The sequence below is a fragment of the Magallana gigas genome, chromosome 9 (genome assembly GCF_963853765.1).
Source record: "Magallana gigas chromosome 9, xbMagGiga1.1, whole genome shotgun sequence".
In the NCBI taxonomy this organism is placed as follows: Eukaryota; Metazoa; Mollusca; class Bivalvia; order Ostreida; family Ostreidae; genus Magallana; species Magallana gigas.
This window is the reverse complement of record NC_088861.1, coordinates 23,983,172-24,010,393: the sequence shown is the minus strand read 5'-3', so window position 1 is coordinate 24,010,393 and position 27,222 is coordinate 23,983,172. Positions and strand designations below refer to the sequence as shown.

Here is a 27,222-nt window from a genome sequence, read left to right as displayed (position 1 = left end):
TATTTTTCTGTTTTCGTTATTTACAATGCTTAAGGAAAGCATTTCTACTGATCAAATGAAATTTGAGGATCAGTTGTAAAGTTATAAGCAAGATACAGGGCTCACAATTCTTTGTCATGTAAATAACGCTCGTGCCTTGTTGTTGTTTACATAGGTTCAATATACCAGTAAAAAATCTTTTTCAAGCTGATTTGTATATCTTCTTATTCATTTTAAGCATAAATAAACAGTTCCTTACGTTTAACACATTCAATAGGTCTAGAATTAGAATTTTCACTTCAACATTCAAAATGTAACGAATGACACTCAAACTTTGGTTGCCTATTAATAATGCCTTACTAAAGCATTGTGAACATTAAGATCGGAAATTTTTTTTTGACTAAAATCGTGACCATGCCCGTTTAAGATGACAACCATACCAAGATGCAATACGTCAATGTCTTGTTATAACGGAAGGATTTTTATTTTCTAAGCTCGACCCCTTCTTTCACTTTAAGTTTATTTGAATATGAATTATAATTTCTGTTACTTTCTGTAAACTGCAGCAGTTAAAATTACTATTAGTAAAGACTAGTTCACAAATACTAAAAAATATACTGAAAAACTTTACTCTACAAGGGGGTCATTATTCTACATGACACTTCATGTGGAGTGTGCTCATTTTTATGAAAATGACACTTATTCTTCAGGCAAAGGGGTCATTTTTCTACGTAGAATAATGACCGAGGGGGGGGGGGGGGTGGGTCATTTTTCTGCGTAGAATAATGACCGGGGGTCATTATTCTACAGGGGTCATTATTCCTCATTACACCGGCAGTCATAATTTTAAAAATGTATAATATTTACTATATAGATAAGCTTTGTTGTACAATTGGCATTCCTGGTGCACTGGTTCTTAAAAAAAGATTTTTAAGACATGCAACCTATTTTCACTGTTTCGCAATAATCTTCTCTTTACAATGGTCATTTTTAAATATCATATTAGGTAACAGAGATTCGACAGGCATCGTCTCCTCTTCTCATTTGGTATTTTGTGCATATTTGCCAAGATAATTAAGCTCTGAGTGTGATAATGAATAATATGTCACACTTTAAAGAACTATCTATGATAAGAGTTAGGCCCGATAATTCGTCATTTTTAGAAGTGTTTCGGGTACAATAAAACGTTATGTTATAATTTAGAAGAGCTGATATAAAATATATTTTTCACATTTTCGTTTGATTTATTTGCACTTACATGCAGTATATGACGTCAGAAGTGAGACTATTTCTATAATTCAATCAAAATCAGGAAAAAAAAAATGACATTTTCCTCATCTTTTTAGAAATAGGAAAAATAGGGCGTCTGCTCGAACAAGGACATATTTTTTTCTGTTATTAGGTTTGACTATATACATCTCTGATTAAAATATTTTGTTGGTTCAAGCATGCGCTCTTAGTTTCCTGAAAGAAAAACTACTTGAGACATGCTTTTTTTTGCTAAAATGGCAAAAATGGTGGGACAAGGTTGTCTTAACAATGCTATATTTCTAAATTGTGGGCACTTGAATCAAAATGAACATTAAGTAAAAACATCACATATATATCTGTACAAAGAATAAAAGTAAAATAATGATATTCATTTTAGGGGGCCATTTTAGCCCCATGCCATATATAGTCCTTTCTTTTATCATTGAGATTTTTTCAAACAAAAATGGCACCAATTAGTCTTGTACTTTTTTAAATATGTTAAATGTAAACGGAGGACGCACGAAGTCAGAAGAAGATCAATAGCGAAAGGTCTCATTAATGACACATTACACACAAGTAGGACAATTGTTGCTTCTAATTAACACTAAGTAACAAATTTAAATATCAGAAAAACAATTTTATCAAGGCTGTTTGGTCATGACATTCTTAAGAAATTTTTATTGAAACTGTTTTTGCAAAGAAATCATTACTAAATTTGTAAAGGTTTCAGATTCGTTAGTGTCAAACGATCAATATACAACCGATTGACTCCAGAAATTTATTTGCACTGACACATACCTTGGTCCTCATTATGTTTCTTGGGTTGGAAGACCTCCGGCGGTTCCATAAGACAGTTGCACACTTTTCTTATTGGTGTAATTCGGTGAAACTGCCCTGAACAAGTTCTGAAAAGAGTAATATGGAATTTCGAAGCATAATCTTCATCAAGTAGGCATTTGTAGACAGCATTTTCACCGGCCAAATATTGTCGTCTTCGCAAGAAATCATCGGGCTGTTTTCGTCGTCTTATTTGGGTAAATAGTTTCCATTCTGTTTCCATTTTGTCTTCATGAATGTTGACAGTAAGTACATATATTGGTACTTGAAAACACGTTGCCGCTGCAATTAGCTCTAAATCTTCTACAGACATCCCATCTTCGATTCTCTCAGTGAAAAAAACTGCACACCTTTTTAGAATTTGACTTTGCGATCTAAAGAAATCCGAAAACCGATGATCTCGAAATTTGAAATTTTCAAAAACCTCATCGTCAATTTGTTCTTTTTCTGCCTTCAGAAACTGGCCATATTCGTTTGAATTTTCCACAATATCTGCTATGATTTCCTTCATTATTATGTCGTAGTGCTTTTCGTCACCAAATACGTCTTTGCTGATGCATCGATACAAAGAATGGGTGTAATCAGACACTATATCAATTAACCGATCTTCCATATCGCTTCTTTCCATGACAAGACGAAATTCAGAATGTATCGGAATTATAGTCTCTTCTCTTCGTAAATCGTCACAAAACCAGTCCTCAGATGGTTTCGTCGGGAAAAACGTTATAAGTGGTCTGTGTCGTTTTGCTTTGCTTATCCGCTCTTCTCCAATTGTAACTTAGATAAAAAAAAAATGCTATATAATTAGAATATTTTCAAATACTAACTGCATAGTTTCGTGAAATTGTTGTTTGCTGATCTGTTTAAAAGAACAAATATAGTTAAATAGTCGTAAAATGTAGTAAGGTTTAATGCTATATAATGTACCTATAATACTTTGAAATTAAACAAAAAACTGAACTACATTAAAGAAAAAGCCAACGCAACGCAAGTCACATGGAGAGATTTTTTCTATCTACATGTATTTAATCGGGAAACAAACTTTTATTGTTCATTCATATTCGTGTAATAAAGAAAAGAGGGGCAAAAATTAAAGCTTTTGAGAACTTTATTGAATTCTCGTTAAAACTTTCACAGACATGAATTGTAAATAAAAAAATTTTAAAAACTTATTTTTTTTAACATGGATTCTATATATAGCACTAGTTTTGTAGATTATTGAAAACGATACCCTTAACAGGAATTATTCTGTAGATGAAGATACCATTTACATGTAGTTTACTAAATACAAGTATTGATATAAGGAATAAGGAATCATTTTTTTAGTATTATGAGGTGATAATTTTAGTCGGGGAGTGATCAAATTTAATAAAGCCCGAAGGGCTTTATGATAGATTTGATCACGCCCCGACCGAAATTATCACCTCATAATATTCAAAGAATGATTCCTAATTACTTATATTTATATAATTTTAAACCATCGTACGATTAAATATAAATAAGCAAACCCCGCTGGCGCCTCAGTTTGGCGTCATTTGTATTATGAGTTATATAGTACAAAATTGATCAGTAGTGTTATCACAGGCAAAGACACTTGAAAATGTAAATATAAAAAAATATGCTTTTTTATATTGTGTCTTCTAATGTAGCCCAGATTTTGTGAATAAAAATACATGAAGGCTTGTTTTAGGGTTATGTAAAACTGGGGAGCATGTATAAGCCAAATGAATTCTATAACAGTTTAAGTAAGTTATAGTTTGAAGTGTAAGGATTAAAGTATACCGTAAATTTAAATTGATATTATGTTCTTGTTCTAAAATGTTTTATTAAGGTAATTCAGATGAAATACACTACCCTACCTTTTACGCATTTTACATTGGGTGGCATATGCATACAATTGCAACCATAGTTAGATATTATTCTATCAACATATCTCATTCCATCTTTTTTAATAATTGCAATTGTTATGTAATATCGACATTCTTTTTTCTTGACAAGGGTCGCTGGCTTTTTTATCGTCCATTCGTAATGTTCGTATTGTTCTAAAGAATATTGAAATATGTACACAATTAATCCCGTCCATTCGGCAATTTTTTCGAGAGCTTCTTCAATGTTCCTGGGAAGACTGCAAATAGCAGGAAAACATACAGCATTTAAACAGTTTTACTGAAACAATGAATCTACTATTTGAATTATTACTACGAAATCATCTGACAACATATAATTGATTTTCACCTATTGTACCTGATTTCTAATTCAGTATCCTCGTCTCCATAAATCTCTTTACTCAAACAATGTGATAGTGTCCCTCTACCACCATTTATCATGTTTAACTGCCTTCCCTCCTCTGCCAGTAATTCATTTATGCGCATGTAAGCATCGTCTAGTGATCCAGGCCATGGTGTATCATCCGTCTCAATCTTTAAAGTTTTGTTTCCCAATATATTCTGGTAATGTTGATGGCGTCCGTGTCTTTTGTTTTCAGGTGGACAACAAGGTATTAAATCTTTAAACAACGAAGGACACTGTGCCGGATAATCATGCCAGTGCCAAGTTGGCATTTTGCATCCCTCTATGATATATCATTGCCTACAGAGTTTAAAACCACCTTTGTTATCACTGTATCTAACCTGTCAGGTGAGATAATAACCTTTCAAATTAAATTTCTAAAGGAAAACAAATTCCTATGGGAAAAAAGAAAACCAGATTTTAGATTTCCTATCGGAATACAAGAAATTTCCATAGGAATTTTAATTTCAATAGGATTTGAAAAAATCCTTAAAGGTACCTGCAGTGCCGGTCAATTTTTGATATAATGAAGATATATGTGTAAAAACATCATCCTGAAAATTTGACAGCGATCGCATAAGTAGTTTTCGAGATATTTGGGGAAAACCCGATTTCACACCTGAACGAGTTTTGAATCAAGCCGATTTGGCGCGAGATGAACTGTGACGTCACGGGGAAAACGCGACTGTATGAGAAACAGGAATATCGTATGAAAACTGTTCGTTTTCTTGAATTGTTTTATGGATATATGAACATTTTTTTCTGTTGTTTTATTTCCTTATCAACGCTGGATGACTAAATATACTGTTGTTTTAGTTTAAACCCGTTTTTTTATCGAACAAAAATGCCGAATTCGGAAAATTGTTTGCTTCATGAATTGAGTCAAATGTGTAACACATTTTGCATATAAATGCACAGCATATGTAGCAAAATGGCAATTAATCAATAAATAAATAAATATACTGTTGTTTGAGTTTAAATCCGTTTTTTATCGAACAAAAATGCCGAATTCGGAAAATTGTTTGCATCATGAATTAAGTCAAATGTGCAACACATTTTGCATATAAATGCACAGCATATGTAGCAAAATGGCAATTAATCAAACTTTTGTTTTAAGAAACATATTTTGTTAATATTGTCATTCTTTCCAGTGATTTTTCCGTGACATTATTAACTGATTAATAATATTGATAATACATATTTCGTAAAAGGTAAGGCGGGGTCTATTCCTTGTATAAGGCATAAAATTACAAATGATTTCGCCCGATTATTCAATAATAATGACATAGGACTAATAACAATCAAAATAGTATGCATTCTTTAACAAACAAACACGGGATTATAAACGGATCAAGGCGAAAGTTCAAGATGGGTACATGATTAAGTTTGTCTCGTATTCTTTTAAAAATATTAATACGATAATGGAATTTCATTTTACAATTATTTACATCCTTTGTCAAAATGTTCAAGTTTGTTCAGATTTCATAATGATTCGCTATCAGTATAACAATTTAAGTAATGTGGAGTTAAAGCGTTAATTAAATTGCTGACCATAGCGCTCGAAAGAAAGTTGCACTTGATTAAATAAGAAATTAAGACCAACGTAAATGTAATTACTTCCGAATAATTACTTGATCACATAAAAAAGGTTTAAATTGCTGAATTGTAAATTTGGTCATTATTTCAGTGATTAGATAAGTAACAATAAAGGCATTTACTTCGAACATTAGTATTACTATTTGATAGTCTTTAATCACTGATTGACTATATACATGTAATAGCTTACGAATGCTTGATTCACACAGTCTAATTTATTTTTCTTTTTTATTGTTTAACAATGGAGTAGCAAATTATACACAATTCAATTTACTAGTCAAGAGGTGTGAAACCCTCTCTTTGTTCACCAGACTCGTGTACCATGTGTATACATACCCCAGATACACGTCTGGAGCAGTGGCTTCGTTACCTTACCTGTTTACCAGTGTAATTGTCTCGGATCACTCGTGTGTGAAAGGATATTATGTAATCAAAGAATGAATAATGAAAATAAATCTGCCCATGCAAGCGTTTTAAGATATCGTATTCATCGGTAAAAGGGCGACAAGAATAGCCAATTTTAAAATCCTTTAAAAATAAATCTGATTGTAATAAAATAATTACGGATACAAATTTCTAAATCTACAATACTTAAAATAACTAGATACGTCAAAACATCAGACATATATTAATCATTTTGGCTGAAAAATCGAATTTAATTTGTATAGCTTTGTAAAGAAATTTCCCTCCTGTTGACCTCGTGACGTCACTTCGACTGAAGCCTCGTTATCGCCTAATTCTGTTTTCTCTTGATTAGATTTCCCAAAGCAGGTAAAAATAGCCACTTTGAAGCGGCGTAACTCCGTTATTTTTGCATCGATTTCGATGCAGTTTTTTGCATTAACTTTTGGTAGTTAAACTCTTTGACATATGTTTCACATCGGCTTGGCTGCAGGTACCCTTTAATTTTCTATAGGAAAATTACCTGTCTGAATCAAATTCCTATAATATTCCTTTATATTCCTATAATTCAAAAAACTATTCTCCTTTAGGATTGTCAATATTCTCTGTAGGAGATTTTTTTTTCTCCTATGCAATTATCATTTTCGATTGGGTTATCATTTTTAAAGGTAAATATCTCACTCGTCAAGTAAAACTTACTAAACACAAAAGTGGTTAATATTGCTCTCTAGACAATGGACTATCATTGTATATAGATTTTTCCTAAACTGAATCTTAATCGGGTGAATAAATGCTACCTTAGCCCAGGCATAATTATCAGGCACAGTGTTGAAGCAAAGATGTCAAAATTAAATTATAATCGTTCGAATAGTTGGTTGTCATATCCGAAGAGTATTTCAGACACATTAGATTTTTTTTAAAAAGGTGTTTATTGATTAATTACAATTACGTTTGTGTTTTTATCAAATAACGTGTTCGCTACTTTCTTTTCCATTAATACAATTTTTTTAGCGACAAAATGGGTTAAAAATTTATTTTCTTTTACACACATACGTCTATTTTTTCTTTTATGTAACAGCGAATAAAGCATTGAAGTTTTGCCTTATGAGTCCGATGATAAAATTAAAGGTAGTAGTTTCTGTTTGTTTTGATTTACAATTACATGTATTTATCTACAACGCAATGTTTAAAATAAACAATTGTACAAAATGCATAAATGTACATATAAACTTGTAATGGTTTTGAAGTTTTAAAAAAATGATACAATGCACACCTAATGTCTTAAGATCTCATATATTTTGTTGGAAGATGAATATCAATAATTCATTGTACTTTGATCTATTGACTATACTATTCAATATAATTTGTTAAGAAACACCTATTTCGCGGGGTTGTGAAGGAAGCATATAGAATCTTAGTTACACGTAAGTCCGTAAATCTCAAATCTTAGTATATATATATATATATATATATATATATATATATATATATATATATATATATATATATATATATATATATATATATATATATATATATATATATTTACCTTTCTAAATATTTAAACAACAAAATGTAGTCCAAAAAGAAAACAAAATAACAATACTGGAGACAATTTTTTTCTTAGCAAGTTGCATTGTTTTTACGTGAATTTACACATTGATGACGGCATGACTGAAAGTTGAATATTGTGTAAATTTGATCGAAAAGCATTGTATAAAGATTCAAAATATTACTAAATAAATCTAAAAACTCTATTAAAGTATTTTTTGTATAATTTTGGAGAGTTGAACAAAAGAATGATGTGAATTTTATCAATCATTCGCTAAAAGGTATATATTGGGGGGGGGGGTGTTTGGGCCAGGCTTTACTCGTTTACGATATAAAAACCAACTAGAATAAACATGTATAATATTGAGCTTCAAATTTAACACGTAAAAATTGCTGCTAGAGCCCTGTGTATAAGGTGGTTTTTTTAAATGTTGACATTATAACTCTTTCAATTTTGGTACTAATTTACCTATTAATGCTGTTTTTAATAAAAAGAACGAATGGTGATACGGCTATTTCAACGTTACCTGTATTTGATTACAGGGTTGTTGTTTTGTTTTTTGTTTTTTTCAATAAAAAGATGCAATTCGAAATTAAAACAATTACATGTAATAAAATACGCTAATAAAGTCGTTTTTGGGTTTGTTTCTTTTAAACTGAAATCTGAAACATTTTTTTTCCAATACATTTTCAATAACGTAAACTTACTATATTTCTGAATGCTGTCGAGGTCAATTTTGTTGTTATACACAGGAAATTGTCCAGTTATTTCTGGAGTGTTCTGTAAGCAGAGGCACTCTATACGTTCAAGGAAGATGTCAAACAATTGTTCGTCTGACGTCCGTTCAAAAATGAAGGATGATCTGAATGTATACATATAATTTCCACAGATTGGAAGATACAATCTTGGTGTGTTACTCCCATTAGGGGAAACAACAAAAACCTGTACATTGAAAACGCTAGCAAGAGCGAAGAAATCCACAATCTCTGCCGATTTCCAGCAATTCAAATGTTCTTTAAATGCTTCTTCCATTCGTTTTTGCAATTCACGCTCTTGTTTTTTCTTATCTCCAGCTACTGCTTCTTTATTGTATTTGACTTGTTTCATATAAGTATCACGATAATGGGATTGTTCCATGTGACTTTTTAGTAAAACTTTAATATCTTTTTCATTTCCTGCTGATACGTAGATCATCATTCCAAAAAGACGAAATAAATTTGTTGTTTCATTTGAAGAAGTGTTCAGGTCTTCTGTCGAAAAGTTTAAAGTGCAAGGAAGTTCATCTATTTTCAATAGAAAATTTTGTAAATCGTCGAAATTATTGCGAAACCTTCTGTCAAGACACCTAGAATGTTCTGCGTTTGTAATCATTACACCATCTGATTCTAAGTGTTCGATGCTTTCATCACTTTTTATGACATGGATACATTCTTCCCTAAATGTCAATAACAGAATCAATGGCATGCTGCGGTCATATTCCGTTCCACTTATCAAAGGTTCGATAAGTATACCCACTTTTCCGCCTTCCTCTAACTCATGCATAATAATAACATTCCTTGAAATGACCTCGCAGATTGCATAAAATTCTCGTAATAATGGCACAACTCCGCCTGTCCGTATGTTTTTAATGTCCTGCCTTGCATTTTCAATCCAAGTTTTTCCATCTCTCTCGAATGATGGCTTGAACAGTGAAAAATAAGAAAAATGCTCTTCTTCATAGACTGAAACAATCCGACGACATGTCTTTGCTGTCATACCTTCTTTTATTAATGGACCTACTATGCTATACAGCGCATCATTATCAAGGCAGTTGGACACTTTACGTCTTTTAGAATCGTCAAGTAATGCAGCTTTTTGATCCATTGTTGCAAAATCTAATTTAAATATTAAGAAATAAACATGTTTTGAATAATTGTCAGTAACAGATCGGTCACTCATAATTCAGGCCTAACATTGGCGTTTTAATAAAAGCATAAACAAGCATTCCGGTGCCACTCATTATCGTCAATATTATTAATATTTCATGTCATTTGATACGCTTTGCTAAATAGGGATGCAAGACATATAACCTTCAACAGTTGTCATGGGGACTGGTTACCATGGTAAAAGAAGCAACATATTGAAAGATGACAATTTGAAAAAGTTATTACCATGATAACAAAAGAGCAATTTACAAACGAATAACTTTTTCAATCTTTAAAACATAGTTTAAATGAAAAAAACATCAATTTCTTGCTGTGGCTTTTAAACAAAAAATACATAAATGTAGTTTTTATATTTTTGTTACATGTATGGTTGTGTACGAAGGCAATGAATAAATCTATTTAAATAAATCATTTCGGTAACATTATACTTAGAAATCAATCTATTTAGTTGGAATAATCCAATATATCCCGATCTTTTTTTTTCATTTCAATTGAATTCAATTTAAGCAAAGAGAATGCAGGTTCGCAGAAAGTCAATTCTGTGAAAACAATTAACACCATTAAATTCTTCATCTTACATCGTCTCTTTACTTGGCTAAGACTTTTTTCGGAACAAGCTACCGACCTCGGAAAATCAAGTATGTTAAATTTACATCGAGGGTAGCCATTCCATTTTGACATGTAAACAAACTGCACCACTTCACTCTACAGGGCTGGTGATGGTGTTTAAAGACTATCAGAAGCAAAGAGATATCAGTAGTAAATTTCATGAATAATTCATAGGTGTTGTTTTCACAGAATTTATGTATAAATAAGATTAATCAGTCAAAAACTAGCACACGTTTTTCTGCAATAAATAAACATGTACAATTTTTTCAATGGATGGCACTGTAGCTCCTAGGTCGTCCATCCGAGTTATTTTTTCAGACCGGGAGCTACATATCTGCAGCTAAATCCTACCTAATATATCAATTAAGACGTTCTCGAAAATTCCCCATTCATTTGCAGCCACAATCTGCTGGCAGGCGATATAAACGTACATTGTAACTGTATTATCCAAAAACAATGAATAAGTTCAGACATCGTAAACTAAAAGCATTGAAAGTCGCATTAATTCCCATAATTAAGAATATGTATATTACATGTAACACATTTTAGTTCAGTGAGGTGTCCCTAGGTAAGCTTTAAGGAGAGACAACTTGGCCTTCATGTCTGGTGCATGTAGATGTGTTGACTGACATTGAAAGCTTGCAATTCTGATAACGGTGTTATAAGTAGCGCTTTACAGTGAAACTTTCACCATTCAGAAAAACTATCAATTGCGAATGTCTCTCAAAGAAAGAAAAAATAGTATTAACTATCAAGTAAACATTTGTCAGTCATTCATAAAGACACCAAAAATAGATTAGAGTGAATTTTTGTGGATAACATTTCCACGTTTAAGCACATGTCTCAGAATTGACCAAGTACTGATCGCTTAACTTACCGAGTTCAGTGATTAATATCCTTTGCTGTCGTCGTTGTCGTCGCTGTTGCAAACATTATTTACATAATCGCCTTGTCGCCAACACATTCAGGCCAATTTCAACCAATCATGTCATAAAACAGTCTCTGAAGAAGCTAGGAAGTTAAGATTTGATAATATGATTAGCCATGCTTCCTTTTAAAGTGTTATTTAAAATTATCAAAACTTTGAAGTCTTTTGTAAAAATCTAAGACTTCGATGAAAGCTTTTTCAGGAAAACAATATTTATTCAAGTGTGTTCAAATCATTATCCACTAGAATATGTTTCGGCCACCTATGGGGAGTTCAGTTCTTCATCGGAATATATGTAAATCAGTAATATTTTCATTAAGGGGGATGTGCGGCCATCTTGTACATTTGAGAATAAGAATAAACATTTCTTAAACTGGCTTGTTTCTGTCCAAAACGGGCCAAAAATGTTACCAAAAGATATAAAACAATAAATATGAAGTCTACATGTCATTTTGTTTGAAAAGTATGCGTACAAGAACAGAACAGCTGTTAGCAATACTGCGCCGTCTCTTGTTAGTTGTTATTGTGTAACAAAAAGAAAGAGTAAATCCTCTGTTTTGAAGTGCCAAAATAAATCATTGCAAAAATAATTTTATAATTTTGGATGTGACGAAGCATGTTCCCAAATACCACGTTATGTTGATATTAGTGGCAAATATTGTTATAAAAAAGATAAACTACTTTAGAATTGCACGTACATAGTGGGCTATTTTAGTGTTATCTACCTCACGAGATTCCGATCGGCTGGTATTTTGCCCACTATTATCTCTGGTTAGCAGACAGGTAAACAACGAAGATTGTCATCATATGCATTTGACCTATCATTTTATTAAAACAAGATAACAAGTTCGTTCAAGATGCGTAATAAATAGCCGTTATTATTGTTTTTCAAAATATTCCGCATTGACTACTTAAAAGGTTCTACAAATATTTTTTGAGTCAATTATATTTACTTCGTATAGGTAACAAGTGTAACTAAATCACAATGAACTGATATCAGCAACACAATTACCAGCTAAATTCTTTCTTTTGGACACAACCTTTTGAACATGTAAAACGTGGGGATGTTTAGAGATTTTATTATTTTGGCATACAATTGTGGAATAGTTAAATAGCTTATATAAGCTAAGCTCCTCTAAATAGCATAAAATATCTTTATTTGAAATATTACGCTTTTATTCTTTAGTTGTGTAATTATTTATCTTAATAGCTAGACATAACAGAAAACAGATTGAATTAACAACCTATGACGCCTGCATAATTCTATGACTATCTAATATTGTGAGTAATAATAAAATTCAACTTAGGTGCAAATAATATCAATTAAAAAAATTAAAAATAAATCTGCCCTATCCTCCTTTTCAAAATATTATAATATTACGCGACATCATAATGAATTCGAAGGTAAAAAGAACAAAACCAAACCTTTATTTGAAGAACATCGATCGATGCGTGTCAATTTATGGTTCTCTCAGAGGAGTCGACAATAGTCGAAGAAGATACGCCTTCACGGAGGCAGAGTGATCTTTCATATGACTCTCACGCATGGTATCTATAATCTATATATACACAAGATGACCTTAAATGTTGTGATTTCTACGTACAGTATGATTAGTAAGAACCATATGAATTCCTATGAGAATGACAGGCTGATATAAAGATCAACCACGGAAATTCTATTAAACAAGATGCTCATGGGGCCACATCGCTCACCTAAGCAACAGTGACTTTAAATGGGCGTCCAAAAGAAATTGTGCCATATGCCCCCTCGGTAGAATAACAAAAAATAGATATTATAAAGTATTCGAATTTTACACTTACACGTAATCTTTGACATTGTACCTTCATCGGATACCATTTTTACCCAGAATAAGAAAACCCTACGCAAGATATGAAACTAAACATTTCGTAGGGGTACACTGTTAACTTCCAATCCCTTATACTTTCGTCCCCCCCCCTTCCCTTTATAAAGCGATCAAAATATATAAGAACATATTATTTGAGTTTTGTTTTCCTGAGGACTATCAAGCGACATATTTATTCACAAATAGCGATGACCTACGCAAAGCCATGTACAAGATGCCTAACATCTCGTCCAATTTAACTCATTTTAAATCTTCAAAATTTTCAATCTTATCTTTCAAATACTCTTTAAAAATCTATGCTTCATCCATGTTCACTTACAATGTTTTGCAGTTCAATTTTAAATGTTTTCTCCCTTCTCTGCAGAGATTTGAGCAAATTTCGACGCTACCATTTTGTTCTACTCCAGACAAAACAATGTGACGTCAATATTCAAAGGGAAACTACTCTAATTTTAAAGAATTTCAAAGGGCAACTACTCCAAATACTTTAAGAACTTACGGCATGCGGTTTATGTATTAAATAATATGAACTACTATGAAGTAAGCGAAGCGTCGGCCAATGACGGCCATATTGCCTAATATTATTTCTCGCCGACCAAATATAGAGATATACTAGGCAATCACATGCTATATTTAAACCAATGAAAGTGTGACATTTCATTCCAAGGGAAAACAAATGTACATGTTCTTCGTCAACTACTTATAAATTACTAGTTATTGTATATTTTATAAAAATATATATTAAAATAATAATATTTATTGTATTTTATTTTAAAAATTCCAATAGATGTGAAGAAGAAAATATTGTACCTCAACGCGCTCAATTCCTCAAATTAAAAACATTCAAAAATTTAATTTGTCTTCTCCATTATAATTAAACGACTGTTGCTTGCCTGGCGTAAACTCGTGCGACTTTTATAACCTTATTCACACTTGATTGATGAATATTATATAGTACACTAGAGTGAAAAATATCACGTGGCATGTTAAATTCTGCTAGGTTTGAGTCATATTTTGTTCACATGAGTTTATTACATTCAGCTTAAGTTTTCTTACTTGGTATTTCCTATTCAGCATTTAAAAAGGAAAAAAAAAATGAATGGCCTCAGATGGGTGTACAAACATAGAATTGTGAGCAAAGCTCTGTATCTTGCTTATAATTCGAAGCTTAACACTCAAATATGCTTAGTAAATAGAAAGTGTAAACAATTCCACATAATAAACATGAACTGTAACAAATAAAGAGCAAATTTAATTTATTTTTCAAAATGAATCATATTTATACCTACATATTTCCGTCTGCGATATTAAACTCAATTAAAACTGAATAAACTTGAGAAAAAGCTGAGCATCTCAACAAAACACATTGCATAAATTAACCATGCCATTACGCAAAAGATCATACTGAATTACCGATAGAATGAATTGTATTTTAGTACTTTTTCAATACATCAGATTTTGCTTAATTTGCGCAGGTAAACAGTCAACTGTCTGATTTACCGATGTCTCTGTTTGATTGGTACGTAAAAATTTCCATTGTTGGAATATCTAATTTAAATATTAAAAAATATACATGTTTTGATTAATTGTAAGTAACAGATCTATACCTAACATTGGCGTTTTAATAAAAGCATAAAACAAGCATTCCGTTGCCACTCATTATCGCCAATATTACTAATATTTCATGAATTGATACGCTTTGCGAAATAAGGATGCAAGAAAACCTTCAACAGTTGTCATGGGGACTGGTTACCATGGCAAAAAAAGCAAAATTGAAGAAGTTATTACAATGGTAACAAAAGAGCAATACAAACAAATAACTTTCTCAATTTTCAAAACATAGTTTAAATGAAAAAAACATCAATTTCTTGCTGTGGCTTTTAAACAAAAAATACATAAATTTAGTTTTTATATTTTTGTTACATGTATGGTTGTGTACGAAGGCAATGAATAAATCTATTTAAATAAATCATTTCGGTAACATTATACTTAGAAATCAATCTATTTAGTTGGAATAATCCAATATATCCCGATCTTTTTTTTCATTTCAATTGAATTCAATTTAAGCAAAGAGAATGCAGGTTCGCAGAAAGTCAATTCTGTGAAAAAAATTAACACCATAAATTCTTCATCTTACATCGTCTCTTTACTTGGCTAAGACTTTTTTCGGAACAAGCTACCGACCTCGGAAAATCAAGTATGTTAAATTTACATAGAGGGTAGCAATTTTGACATGTAAACAAACTGCACCACTTCACTCTACAGGGCTGGTGATGGTGTTTAAAGACTATCGGAAGCAAGAAGATATCAGTAGTAAATTTCATGAATAATTCATAGGTGTTGTTTTCACAGAATTTATGTATAAATAAGATTAATCAGTCAAAAACTAGCACACGTTTTTCTGCAATAAATAAACATGTACAATTTTTTCAATGGATGGCACTGTAGCTCCTAGGTCGTCCATCCGAGTTATTTTTTCAGACCGGGAGCTACAGATCTGCAGCTAAATCCTCCCTAATATATCAATTAAGACGTTCTCGAAAATTCCCCATTCATTTGCAGCCACAATCTGCTGGCAGGCGATATAAACGTACATTGTAACTGTATTATCCAAAAACAATGAATAAGTTCAGACACCGTAAACTAAAAGCAATGAAAGTCGCATTAATTCCCATAATTAAGAATATGTATATTACATGTAACACATTTTAGTTCAGTGAGGTGTTCCTAGGTAAGCTTTAAGGAGAGACAACTTGGCCTACATGTACCATAAAGTCTGGTGCATGTAGATGAGTTGACTGACATTGGAAGCTTGCAATTCTGATAACGGTGTTATAAGTAGCGTTTTACAGTGAAACTTTCACCATTCAGAGAGACTATCAATTGCGAATGTCTTTCAAAGAAAGAAAAAATAGTATCAACTATCAAGTAAACATTTGTCAGTCATTCATAAAGACACCAAAAATAGATAAGAATATATTTTTGTGGATAACATTTCCACGTATTGCTGTACAACTTGTTAATGGGTTTTTTTCCTGTACTATTACTGTGGTTTCATCAATTTTCGTGGGTATCAATTTTCGGGAATTTTTTGAAAACCACAGTCTAGGGATACGTAACTTCGTGGCCAATGATCCTATCAAATGAATACAAAACGTTAGTTGAAATTGAACTTCAATGAAGATTTAATTTCGTGGATCAACTTAACAACGAAATCCACGAAAATTGGTATTCAACGAATATTGATGAAACCACAGTATTTACAAACTGGGTTGATATTTAAAGTTATTTTTGATGCTGTCTAAATAAAAGAGTAATAATATGTTTCATGTATGTAAATTTTCTATCCACATGGGGCTACTTGACTTAAAAAACTAAGAATAATAAATTGTAAATACATGATTTCTTGCTGTCGACAAGGTCTTTTTAAGCCCCAGTTCAAATTTCTTCATTAAAATTTTAGGCAAACGTATATTTTATTTTAAATAAATTTGTGAAATGGATCTATTATCATACATTTTGTGTGGTACTTCAGTTTGAATATCAGTTAACCTGCCCCCCCCCCCTCAGGTGTTGTTATAGCCCTGCTGGGCTTCTCCCAGGGTCGGAAAACTTTAGAAAATTGGAATTCTGTTAATGTATTGGATGTTTATTAGTCAGCTCTAAACCCTGCTGGGATTTCCCCAGTGTTTGTTTCGTTTCATTCTCAGTAATCAGATATGGCAGAACCTGCCGGGCTCCCCCCCCCCCCCCCCAACCTCCCAAGGTTTCTTTGATATTGTTTAGGTTTGTTAAAAAGCCCCAAGAAGCCAATTAGTTTTTAGATACAATATTTTGTTTTGTTTCTCTGTTGTTAATATCATAATTGTATTTCACATGTTCATGTATTAGTTAATTAAACAAGAAATAGAAAGTTCTTGGTCTTGTTCTAAATTAATAGTTTTATATGTAGTTAGGTAGATTCATATGCTGGCAGATGACACGTGCAATGCACGCATCTATCAAATCCGGAAAGTAATGTGTATGAATTTACGAAAGCCGAGAAGGATCATTCGAGATACGAGATTCGAAATACGAGATTCAAGATTCGAAATTCGAGATTCAATATCTAATTAACCAATCAAATCAAGGATCTGAAAACACGTATCCTAGCGACATCAAACTGTTCTAAATAAAGATAATTAATCCAAGCTCTTATTTACAAATAAATGCTATGTTCACTTCTCCCTAGCTAACTAAATAATTGTTTGTATTTATTTGTACACAGAATATTCAAGTAGACTAGTAATAATGCAGTGTGTTTCGCAGATCTAAGTGGTTTGCCCTGGTGCATTTCCACCTGATGCGTTTGAACCCTGAGGTATTTCACCACCAATAGTTTAAACCCCGGCTTTATTCACCCTTTTTGTGTAAAAATGCGGTTATGGTAGAGAGCGTCATAGGCGGAGCCAATTTTTTTTCGGTAAGGGGTCCTAGGCCAATTTTCAATAATTTTACTATGTAAATTAAACAAGCTTCAATTTTCCCGAGAGAAGTCCAGACCCCCTGACCCCCTGACCCCCTGCTTTATAGACCCCCTCCGCGCATGAAAATTATAGTAACTAAAATATGTTTTAATCTAAATATAAATAATCAGTCCAGGTTTTACCAATAAATATAAGCATTACTAATCGTTTTTTATGTATACAGGCATACACTAGTACTATTATATAAATAGTGCCTGTTTGGGAGGGTAACAGTTGAAATTGACACCCCGAGAAAACCATTGTCAACCTCCGCTTCGCGTCGGTTGACAATGGTTTTCTCGGGGTGTCAATTTCAACTGTTACCCTCCCAAACAGGCACTATTTATATAATACTAATCATTGAAATATTATCACATCATACGGAATTATTAATTAATACATTTTCCCCCTTTTTCTTGAGTAAACAACTTATTATGAGTCTTACTTTTGGCATTGTTTTCAATACAGAAGGATACATATTCTGTACAATTAAAGGTAGGGATAATAGGTGCCAATTTGTTCACATTGCCGATTTCTTGTGCAGAGAACAGTAAAATTTTAAAAATTTAATTGTGCATGAATTTTTCAAAATCTATTGTTGTAGTTTATAATAATTCATTCATTGATATATCAACAAGAAAGAATAGAAGGTATAGACAGGCATACGTATCACACCCAAGTTGAGTTTCTCTGTAGTTTCCTATCCCCCCCCCCCCCCCCCCCCCACGCACCAAAATTTACAATAATTGCATATAAATCATACAAAAGTTTACTTTGTATGTAAGTATAACTTTCTAAAGATGTAAATAAGCACTGCAAAGATGTGTGTACTTTTAAATATACTACTACATTACACTTAGCCAGATAAAATGTAATAAGGGTGAAGCTACAAGGGGCGAGACGTGCAAATTTACCAATTTGTCGTCATACACACAGAACACCAAATAAAGAAAATGTGTGTGGTGTGGGGAATGCATAGAAGATGGCGGCAAATTATCTCAAATAACCAGTGCGGAAACCAACAAATAGGCTGTTATTTGTTACCTATCCTGCAAATACATTGATAAAAAATGTTATACTCACATAACATAGCCGATTAAGATAATGTTTACATATAGTCAACGTACATGTAATTCTAATGAACATGGAGGCGGACGTATCAGGCGGGGATCCAGAAAAATTATTTCCAAAAATGATAGGTTGAATTACATTAAATGCTTTGAAAACTGTTTTAAACTATCGCGCAGGTCAAAATGCATGATAGAAGCTATGTACAGTGTAATTGGAAACTTTTTATATCAATATGTAGTATTACCTATTATAACAAATGAGAGTATAGACCAACTGCCACAAACAATACATGTCTTTTACCGGCACCACCCCCTCCCCATAAAAAACACGGGCCCTGGAAGTTATTGTAAATATATTGCATGTGCATGTATAAAAAAGTTATACATGCACGTGCAATATATTTACAATAACTTCTAGGGCCCGTGATAAAAAATGAAACAATTGTCGTTTTATTTGCTAAACATGTGTGTGGTTCAAGATTTTTCTAAAGGACATACCCGGCCCCGAGGTTATAAAACTTTTTTGAGTACGATCTCGTACTCCAAATCGTACTCCGTGCTCCAAATCGTACTCCTACTCAAGATATCGAGGTTATAAAACTTTTTCATACTCTACTCGTACTCCGGCTGAGTACAAAAATGCGATTTTCTGAGTAAGCTTTGATGCTTTCTCAAAGTCGTACTCAAGACATTTAATCTAAATAAAATGCAGTGCAAACATATAATATTGTTCATACTGTAACATTGCTGTATTATACGCTCTAATTTAATCATATTTACATGTATATGAATTAAAATGGAAAGTTTTTACCATTTTATTAATGACATATCTAGATATAAAGGAGGTGAATTTAAGAGTAAGGGCGAACTGAAACCAAGATTATCAAAATAACCTTTAGATAGTTTGCTTCATTAATTAATGTACATATACATGTATAACTACGTACAAAATACTACCGTTGAATAGCTCGACTTTTTAAGAATACTGTTTTTGTCAAATACGACCCATACACCCCATCATTTTAAAACAAAGAAATCAATGTACATGTATCGTTATTAATCAATTTCAATCAGATGTACTTGCTGGGTCCATTTTTTGATTATAGTGAAAATGTAGGTTAGTTCTAAACATTACAAAGAATGGGGGATGCATAAAAGTCTAACGCTTTCTATTACTTACTTATTAATCAATTATCATTTATGTTGCATGCCACAAAACTTGGAAAGGGAAACATTTTTTAGAATAAGCGGTAAATCAGTGGCGGAGTAAAGGAGGTCGCACCCGGCGTCCCCCCCCCCCCCCCACAGCCCTAAAAAAATTGTCCAAATAAAGTTAAATCATACTCCTTCTGGCAAAGAAAATGTACAACTTGCGAGTCTTAATTATCTTTTTTTTAACTTGGGGGATTTCTCTACATTAGACTGTTTCAATGGTGCAATATGAAGAAAACGCGTGTGTTCAATGGTGTAACTAAAAAAACCCAGGAAAAAACATTTTGGTTACGCTGTCCTTGGGTTCAAATATGACCAGTCACCCATATACCCACCTTTAAGTAATTTGTTATACTAACTAGTGTTTTAACGACTCTTCCATTGTTATTATAATATAAGCTGGTATATGTAGTTACATGTATCTTTTATTAAAACTTCATTAATTTACATTGTCCCATTGAACTTGGTTTTTAAACTGATTAATTTACAGTCATTCGAAAGAAAAAAAATAAAAGGATATGTTTCTTGGATTTCTACAAGACAGAGGAATTTGATGACTGTAGGTCTTAAATCTACAAACCTTTAAAAAGTGTAAATAATTTTATTACTTTAAGTATACCGGTAATCACGAGAAGAAATATCTCAAACGTCTATTTAAAGACTTTCTTTTTACCCTACAAAATCTCTAGAATCCTGGAGCTTCCGGGGCCGGCTTTGCCCCCTGGGTCACCAACAGGACTTTGCCCTGGACCATCTGGAGGCCACAAAGCGGCCTCTCCAGACTCCCTGTCTTATACTGACGCCCCCTCTAACTTCACATTCTGGATCTACCCCTGGAACTAAATATTTTTAAGAGGAGTTGGTGTTGGTGTGTGTGAGTGGGGGGGGGGGGGGGGGGGGGCGGCGAATCCTACTTCCTATGGTTTATCTATACGATTGTTGTTGGGTTTTTTTATTTTCATAAAACAGTTACTGTCTGCATGTGGAAAATATAGGCATATAAATCGCCTTTCCTCTGTAGTGTCAAAAACGCTGTGAAATTTAGAGTAATTTTTATCTCGAAATATCGATAATAAAAACCTATTTTGAAAGTTAACAAAAAGCAATCTTACTTGGAAATGTAGAAAGTAATCAAGAATCAGCAGTAAGTAATTAAAACGCAGGTTAAAGGGCATTAGATGTAAACATAAAGATAATATTTCGAATTTTTAAGTTTTGTATTGGCAATATTTTTAAAATTATGACGTACATATTTGGCTTCCTAGGTGACCATATACTACATGTAGCTGCAGAGATCTAGATGTGTTCTTTGTCTAATATAGACCGCAACTTCTTTTTAATTTTACTGCGGGAAGGTAGAGTATCCATTCCGAACCATCTACCAGTAATTGATTTTTATTTTCCAAATATTAAAGAAATTTTACCATGGAACATCACCTACCTTACGATCTTTATTATTTATTTCGAATTAAAACATCGAGAGCGTAGACATGTCTAAGTATACGTAAGGTGAAATGCATTGTTTGGTTTAACATTTGATTATAAACGCTCGAATATAAGGATGGTGGGTCCCGGTGACCCCATAGTCTTAAGTATTATATTAGTATCTTTCTACAAATAAAATTTGGTGTTATGACATCAAATCTTATTCTTAAATACACAGTTATGGAAAAACATTAAGTATGATCGACGTATATATTCTGCTTGAGAATTCGGGTAATTTAAAGTTAATTAAAAGCTTGTTTATGTAAAAAAAAAAGAAAAAAAAAAAAAAGAAAACACTTAAATTAATCATAACCCGCATGATAAAAGCTAGAATTTATGAGAGAGAGAGAGAGAGAGAGAGAGAGAGAGAGAGAGAGAGAGAGAGAGAGAAAGAGAGATTTGAAGGGGATTATTGTTATCCTATGCAATCGATTGAAAACACATGTACTACTTTAAATAGCTTCTTCGCATTTTCATGTGAGAGATTTTTCTCTATATAGCTTAGCTGTGGGAATATTCATCTCTTAAATTGTTTAATTTTATTAGCAAGTAACTATTTAGATAATTCATATAGCTATTCCTTTTTTATCTAAAGTAACCAAATATCTATGTCAAATGCATCAAAATTAACACATGTATTTCGAATTTTAAAGATGAATAGGAAAAGGCTTGCTCAAAAATATCAATGGACGTTACTTAAGATTAAAAATGACACAGTATGTATATATAAATTCTAAACACACATTTTCAAGCCTTGACTAAGTGAGAAAAACTTGAACCATAAATAAAACCCCACAAAAAGGGGTACAGCAACTTTGGTACACAATTTCCTTGAACACGTTGTTTCGGTTTAACGTGGTCCTCAAATTGGAAATTTCAAAAATATTTCAGTGAATTTTCTTAAACTCTCGTGCACATTCCCAAAAATATTAAAATGAGAAGCTTTACGTGTGTCCTTGGCCTTTGGCATATGTTCATTGATGCAATTCCAACACCCACCCCACCCCACCCCTTCAAGATATTAGATGTTTTTTTCTCACAAGAATTTTAAAAGGCAAATATAGTACTAAGTATGTTGCAATTAAATTGGAATACCCATATAATTTCCTTAGTGTATACTATATGAGTGTAAAAATAAACGGATCTTCTAAGTATTTTTGTGATTTTCCCAAGTATACGTTTCTATTTTTGAATTAAACTCTTCCCTGTTTTCCCTAATACAGGAACTGCTCACTAAATATCTTAAGAGATATCCACTTGGGGGTAGTGACTTTCCAGTTTTATATTGGCGTCGTTTCTGACCTTTTCCTAGCATGTAAAATATCAAAATCGTATAAACGCCAGGAAAACTTAAGATATATCGAACTAAATTCTATGTTGAAATACTCTCTTCATATCCGTGTAAATTCTTACTTCTTTCTTTTATATTCATATCGTTCCTTACAACATAATTATACTTAATCATCACATGCATGAATCACTATCTGAGTCTCATGAGAGAGAGAGAGAGAGAGAGAGAGAGAGAGAGAGAGAGAGAGAGAGAGAGAGAGAGAGATTTGACATAAACACAATTTGTTGATAATTTTACCAATTACACTGGATTTATCGTCTCTGTTGCTCAAAAATTCATAAGTTATAGATGCAGACACATCTCCATGCTTGCAGATGGAGAAGGTAATATGTACATGTAAATAATGTGTTACATTTTGTTAATAAATAATTAATCTGAATACATGTACAGTTTGCCTACATGCCAGGACTATTTACATGAATTACCGTTCTCTGTCTTTCTTCAGAGACGTAAAAATTCATCGATCGGCTTTTGGAGCATACTCCAAAAAATACTCAGCGGAGAACGTACTCCAACACTTTTATAACCTCGGTTTTTAAAGTCGTACTCAGTGGAGCACATACTCGGAGTACGGAGTATGAGTATGAGTACGAGTATGAAAAAAGTTTTATAACCTCGGGGCCCGATTAGAATTGAAAAATGAGTCGTTTAAAACTAATTTTGTCAAATTTTTTAGATTCATTTGGTTATATTTTGGTCCATTTGGGTAAATAGATGCACCAACGCAGCTCTAATTTATATATAATCAGGCCATAAATTCGAAATATTTTCAAAAATTAATAGCTTTAAAACCAGTGGATAAAAAAATTAAAGTCGAACTCGATGAGTGCTAATACCTGTGTTGAATGAATGGTACAGTAGGATATGCGCAGAAAAGTCCCGTCTACTCTTTCCTACCCTATATTTATTGGAACATTAAATCCGATTATAAGAGCCAAATCAAAAAAAGCCTGGAAACGAAGAGAGAACGAAGTGGGGACAGAATAACTGACAGATTAAATTAGGACTATATAGCCCCCCCCCCCCCCCCCCAGAAATTTATATACTGAAAACAGATTATTGAGTACAACATCCGCACACAATTTGAAGAAAAGTTGATGTTTGTTTTGTTTTTTTATCATTTTTGCTAGCTAATGTAAGACATCACAATTACCCAAAACCCCTCCACGGAAAAGGAAATGCTAGGTGATGAGAGAGAGAGAGAGAGAGAGAGAGAGAGAGAGAGAGAGAGAGAGAGAGAGAGAGAGAGAGAGAGAGAGAGTCGATGTAAACCACATACACGTGCGCTAACACCGTTCAAATTAAAGCTTGCTAGTTGGTCTGCCCTACCCTAGCTACCTCCTCTTTTTTCTCCTTTGAGAGGCTTCATTGTCTATATATGCTTGTATCAAATCAAATCAATTTCAAATTCTAAATCAAAATTGAATATGACACTACAAAACTCCGTTTCATATTTTTCATAGCTAAAACCACACTCAGTTTTAATTATTTAGATTAAACAGATCTTTTTTCGCGAGCCGATTTTTACACAGTTGGGGCGAATACACTACGGGTTAAAATAGTTCGGAGGGGAAATACATACAGGACAAACAAAATCACAAAGATTCGCAAAGCCAACAGTGTTATCACTAATTTAATTGCTTATATTGTGTGGGGTTAATTCATCAATGTTAATTTAAACCATTTTATAACCATTACATACAAGCTATTAAGACATTTGTTTGTAGGAAAGAGCATGTACGAATGAACTTTATTTAGAACAGTTTGATGTTGCTAGGATACAGGTTTCAGATCAATGATTTGATTGGTTAATTTAGATATTGAATCTCGAATTTCGAATCTTGAATCTCGTATTTCGAATCTCGTATTTTGAATCTCGAAGCTCGAATGATCCTTCTCGGCTTTCGTATGAATTCAAGATAACAGACATCCGCTTTGTTCTCTGCTAAGATACGGGCATTGTTTTTAACATGCATGTACATGTATGTGCGACGACAAGTTTAGAAACGAAAGTAATTCCAATAAAATACATTACCTTACGAAAAAAAACCAAGAGGCCCATGGGCCACATCGCTCCCCTGAGGAACAATAGGTATGGCAAAAAATCAGCTTAAGGTTCTCCGATCCTCAGCCTCAAAGTATTTTTTTCATCATAAGAATGATATTTTTTTTTCAACCTTTATAAATGAAATGATATAAAATATATTCTTTAGAGAGTATCAATGCATTTTACAAAGTTATTGTAAATTTGCCTACGATTGATATAATGGAATAAAGAAACAAGTTGAGTGAAACAAAATTCCGGTGCATCGATTGGCTCGAACTCTATACCAAGATGTATATATGGTGGAGTGCTCCGTGAATCCACTTCGCCAAGCATGCAGTTGTGTAACTAATGGTTATACTAGCAGTAGAATACTAAACTAAAATTGCTGTATAAAAGTAAGATATATGGTACGAATAAAAAATCCGGATCAAATAGAGTTATCTATCTCTGCTGAGGATCGGAGATCGTTAATGGGGTCATGATACAAACTATCTAGACAATGTACAATAATACACGTAGTTCCTGTAAAAATAAAATTCATTTCCCACCTGGGAGCGGAAGACCTTACTATTATTCTGAAAAATTTCAGATTTCTAATTTTTTTTTTCTTCTAGACGCCAATTTTGATCCTTTATATCTCGCTCATTTGTTTACCGATTGTCTTGAAATTTTCAGGTCTGATAACATGCCGTGCGATGTTGTCGTTGCATATTTTAATTGATGAAAATCCCCATCCGTTTTTGATTTATTCCCCTTTAAGTAAAATTTAAGGACTTCTTTTGTCCAGAAGGTTTAGCTGTAACGATGACTGGCAGAGTCTCAAAGATTTGCTGGTTTGGAAGCTGATACATTGAATTTGTGCGAGACATATTTTATTTATTATTTAAATGCAAATAAAAGGAGTGGTATAGATGTTGAAACAAAGGTTAGAAAAAAATGCAAATAAATCGCGTATTTTCCGTTTTAGTTTTAAACCTGATAATATTTTGTTATAAGATGTATTTAAAGGTTCTTGGTCTTACCGAGACCTTTCATTTGGTATACAGAAAAGGGGGCTGGCCCCTATAATAAGGGAGTTAGAGGCGTCAAAATGTTTTGTCAATAACTTGTAAAGGAATAAAAATTTCTAATGCATTATTGAAGCAAAGTTGTAAAGAAATTAATTCCGAATCCTTTTGTAGTATTCAATTTAACGTTTTCGTAATTTATAGGCAGTATTTGCAGAAACAATTGTTGTCAGTTCAGTCCATTTTTGTGGAGGTGCGCACGTTTAGAAGGTTATGAAAGGGCTTCTTGTAATGCACTAACTGATACATGCAGCGCATAAAGATGATTCCACATAAAATTCCCAAATGTTTTCATTCATATGTACATATTCATTTCATAAAGATGAACCTCTTTGACCTTTTTTTGTTGTTGTTTGTTTTATAACTGTCCCCCTTTCTATATTTAGATGCATTACGAGATTCGGGTAACCGATCGATAGTAGAGTCGCTAGCTGTATGCAGGCCGTCGCCAGACGACAGTGCATGTGCTTGTAGAGCTGGACGTACACATGTTTAACGCCCCACTGTTTTACTGTAACGGAGACACTTTGAATTGTTTCAGTACTGGGAGATGTGTTAATAAAATGGTTCCAATGCATGGTAATTAAACTCAACTTTTCTACATTACACGGCCGTCATATAAAGCACAATGTGTATTACTGACATGACAAATGTACGCTGGCAATTTAAACGAACACGGGATTGCTTCCGATACAACATTTCTTTTAAAGCAAAACAAAATATTGATTCATGATGTAGATAATATTATCATCGTAGAGATGATTTTAAAAAGTGAACTTAATATTCGTATGTGATAATATTTGAATCCAAAGCCGCTTATTTTAAGTTACGGTTATTAGGGATATTAATTATGACTTGCCCCGCGTTTCGCGTTTTTGATTTGCAAAACATCTACAAACCAAACAACCTTCAGCAGCAATTTATAAATTATTTATTACATACACAATTCTAAAGAGGTAATTAAATAAATTTTATAAAGGCTTTATAATTGTACTCGCTATCTTCCATGGAAAAAAGTGGCATGGAAAAAATGTTGCTCAATGTTCATCAAATACGCTGTAGCCTTAGCAATCGAAAATAATTAACACACTGTAACAGTATATTGATAGATTGACACATTAACAAACATTCAGTCCCGCAATGTGGTTTTTTTTACAAGTAATATATGTATCTATAAAATGTAGACTCAATGACTGAATTCTTTACCGTTTTCCGTCTAGGTTATTTTGAATCACGTGTGTATGCTATGTGT

General features: G+C 32.8%; 1 protein-coding gene across 1 annotated transcript; it reads right to left on the bottom strand.

Annotated features, from left to right (window-relative positions):
* Positions 1 to 2,008: 2,008 nt before the first annotated feature.
* On the bottom strand, positions 2,009 to 12,920 carry LOC105339157 (uncharacterized). Its single transcript, XM_066072424.1, has 6 exons — positions 12,794 to 12,920; positions 11,318 to 11,451; positions 8,614 to 9,780; positions 4,312 to 4,573; positions 3,927 to 4,192; positions 2,009 to 2,844 (listed from the first exon to the last, which is right to left on the bottom strand). Exons 3-6 carry the CDS (start codon positions 9,767 to 9,769, stop codon positions 2,009 to 2,011), a joined length of 2,520 nt encoding a protein of 839 aa, XP_065928496.1. The 5' UTR covers positions 9,770 to 9,780; positions 11,318 to 11,451; positions 12,794 to 12,920.
* Positions 12,921 to 27,222: the final 14,302 nt, after the last annotated feature.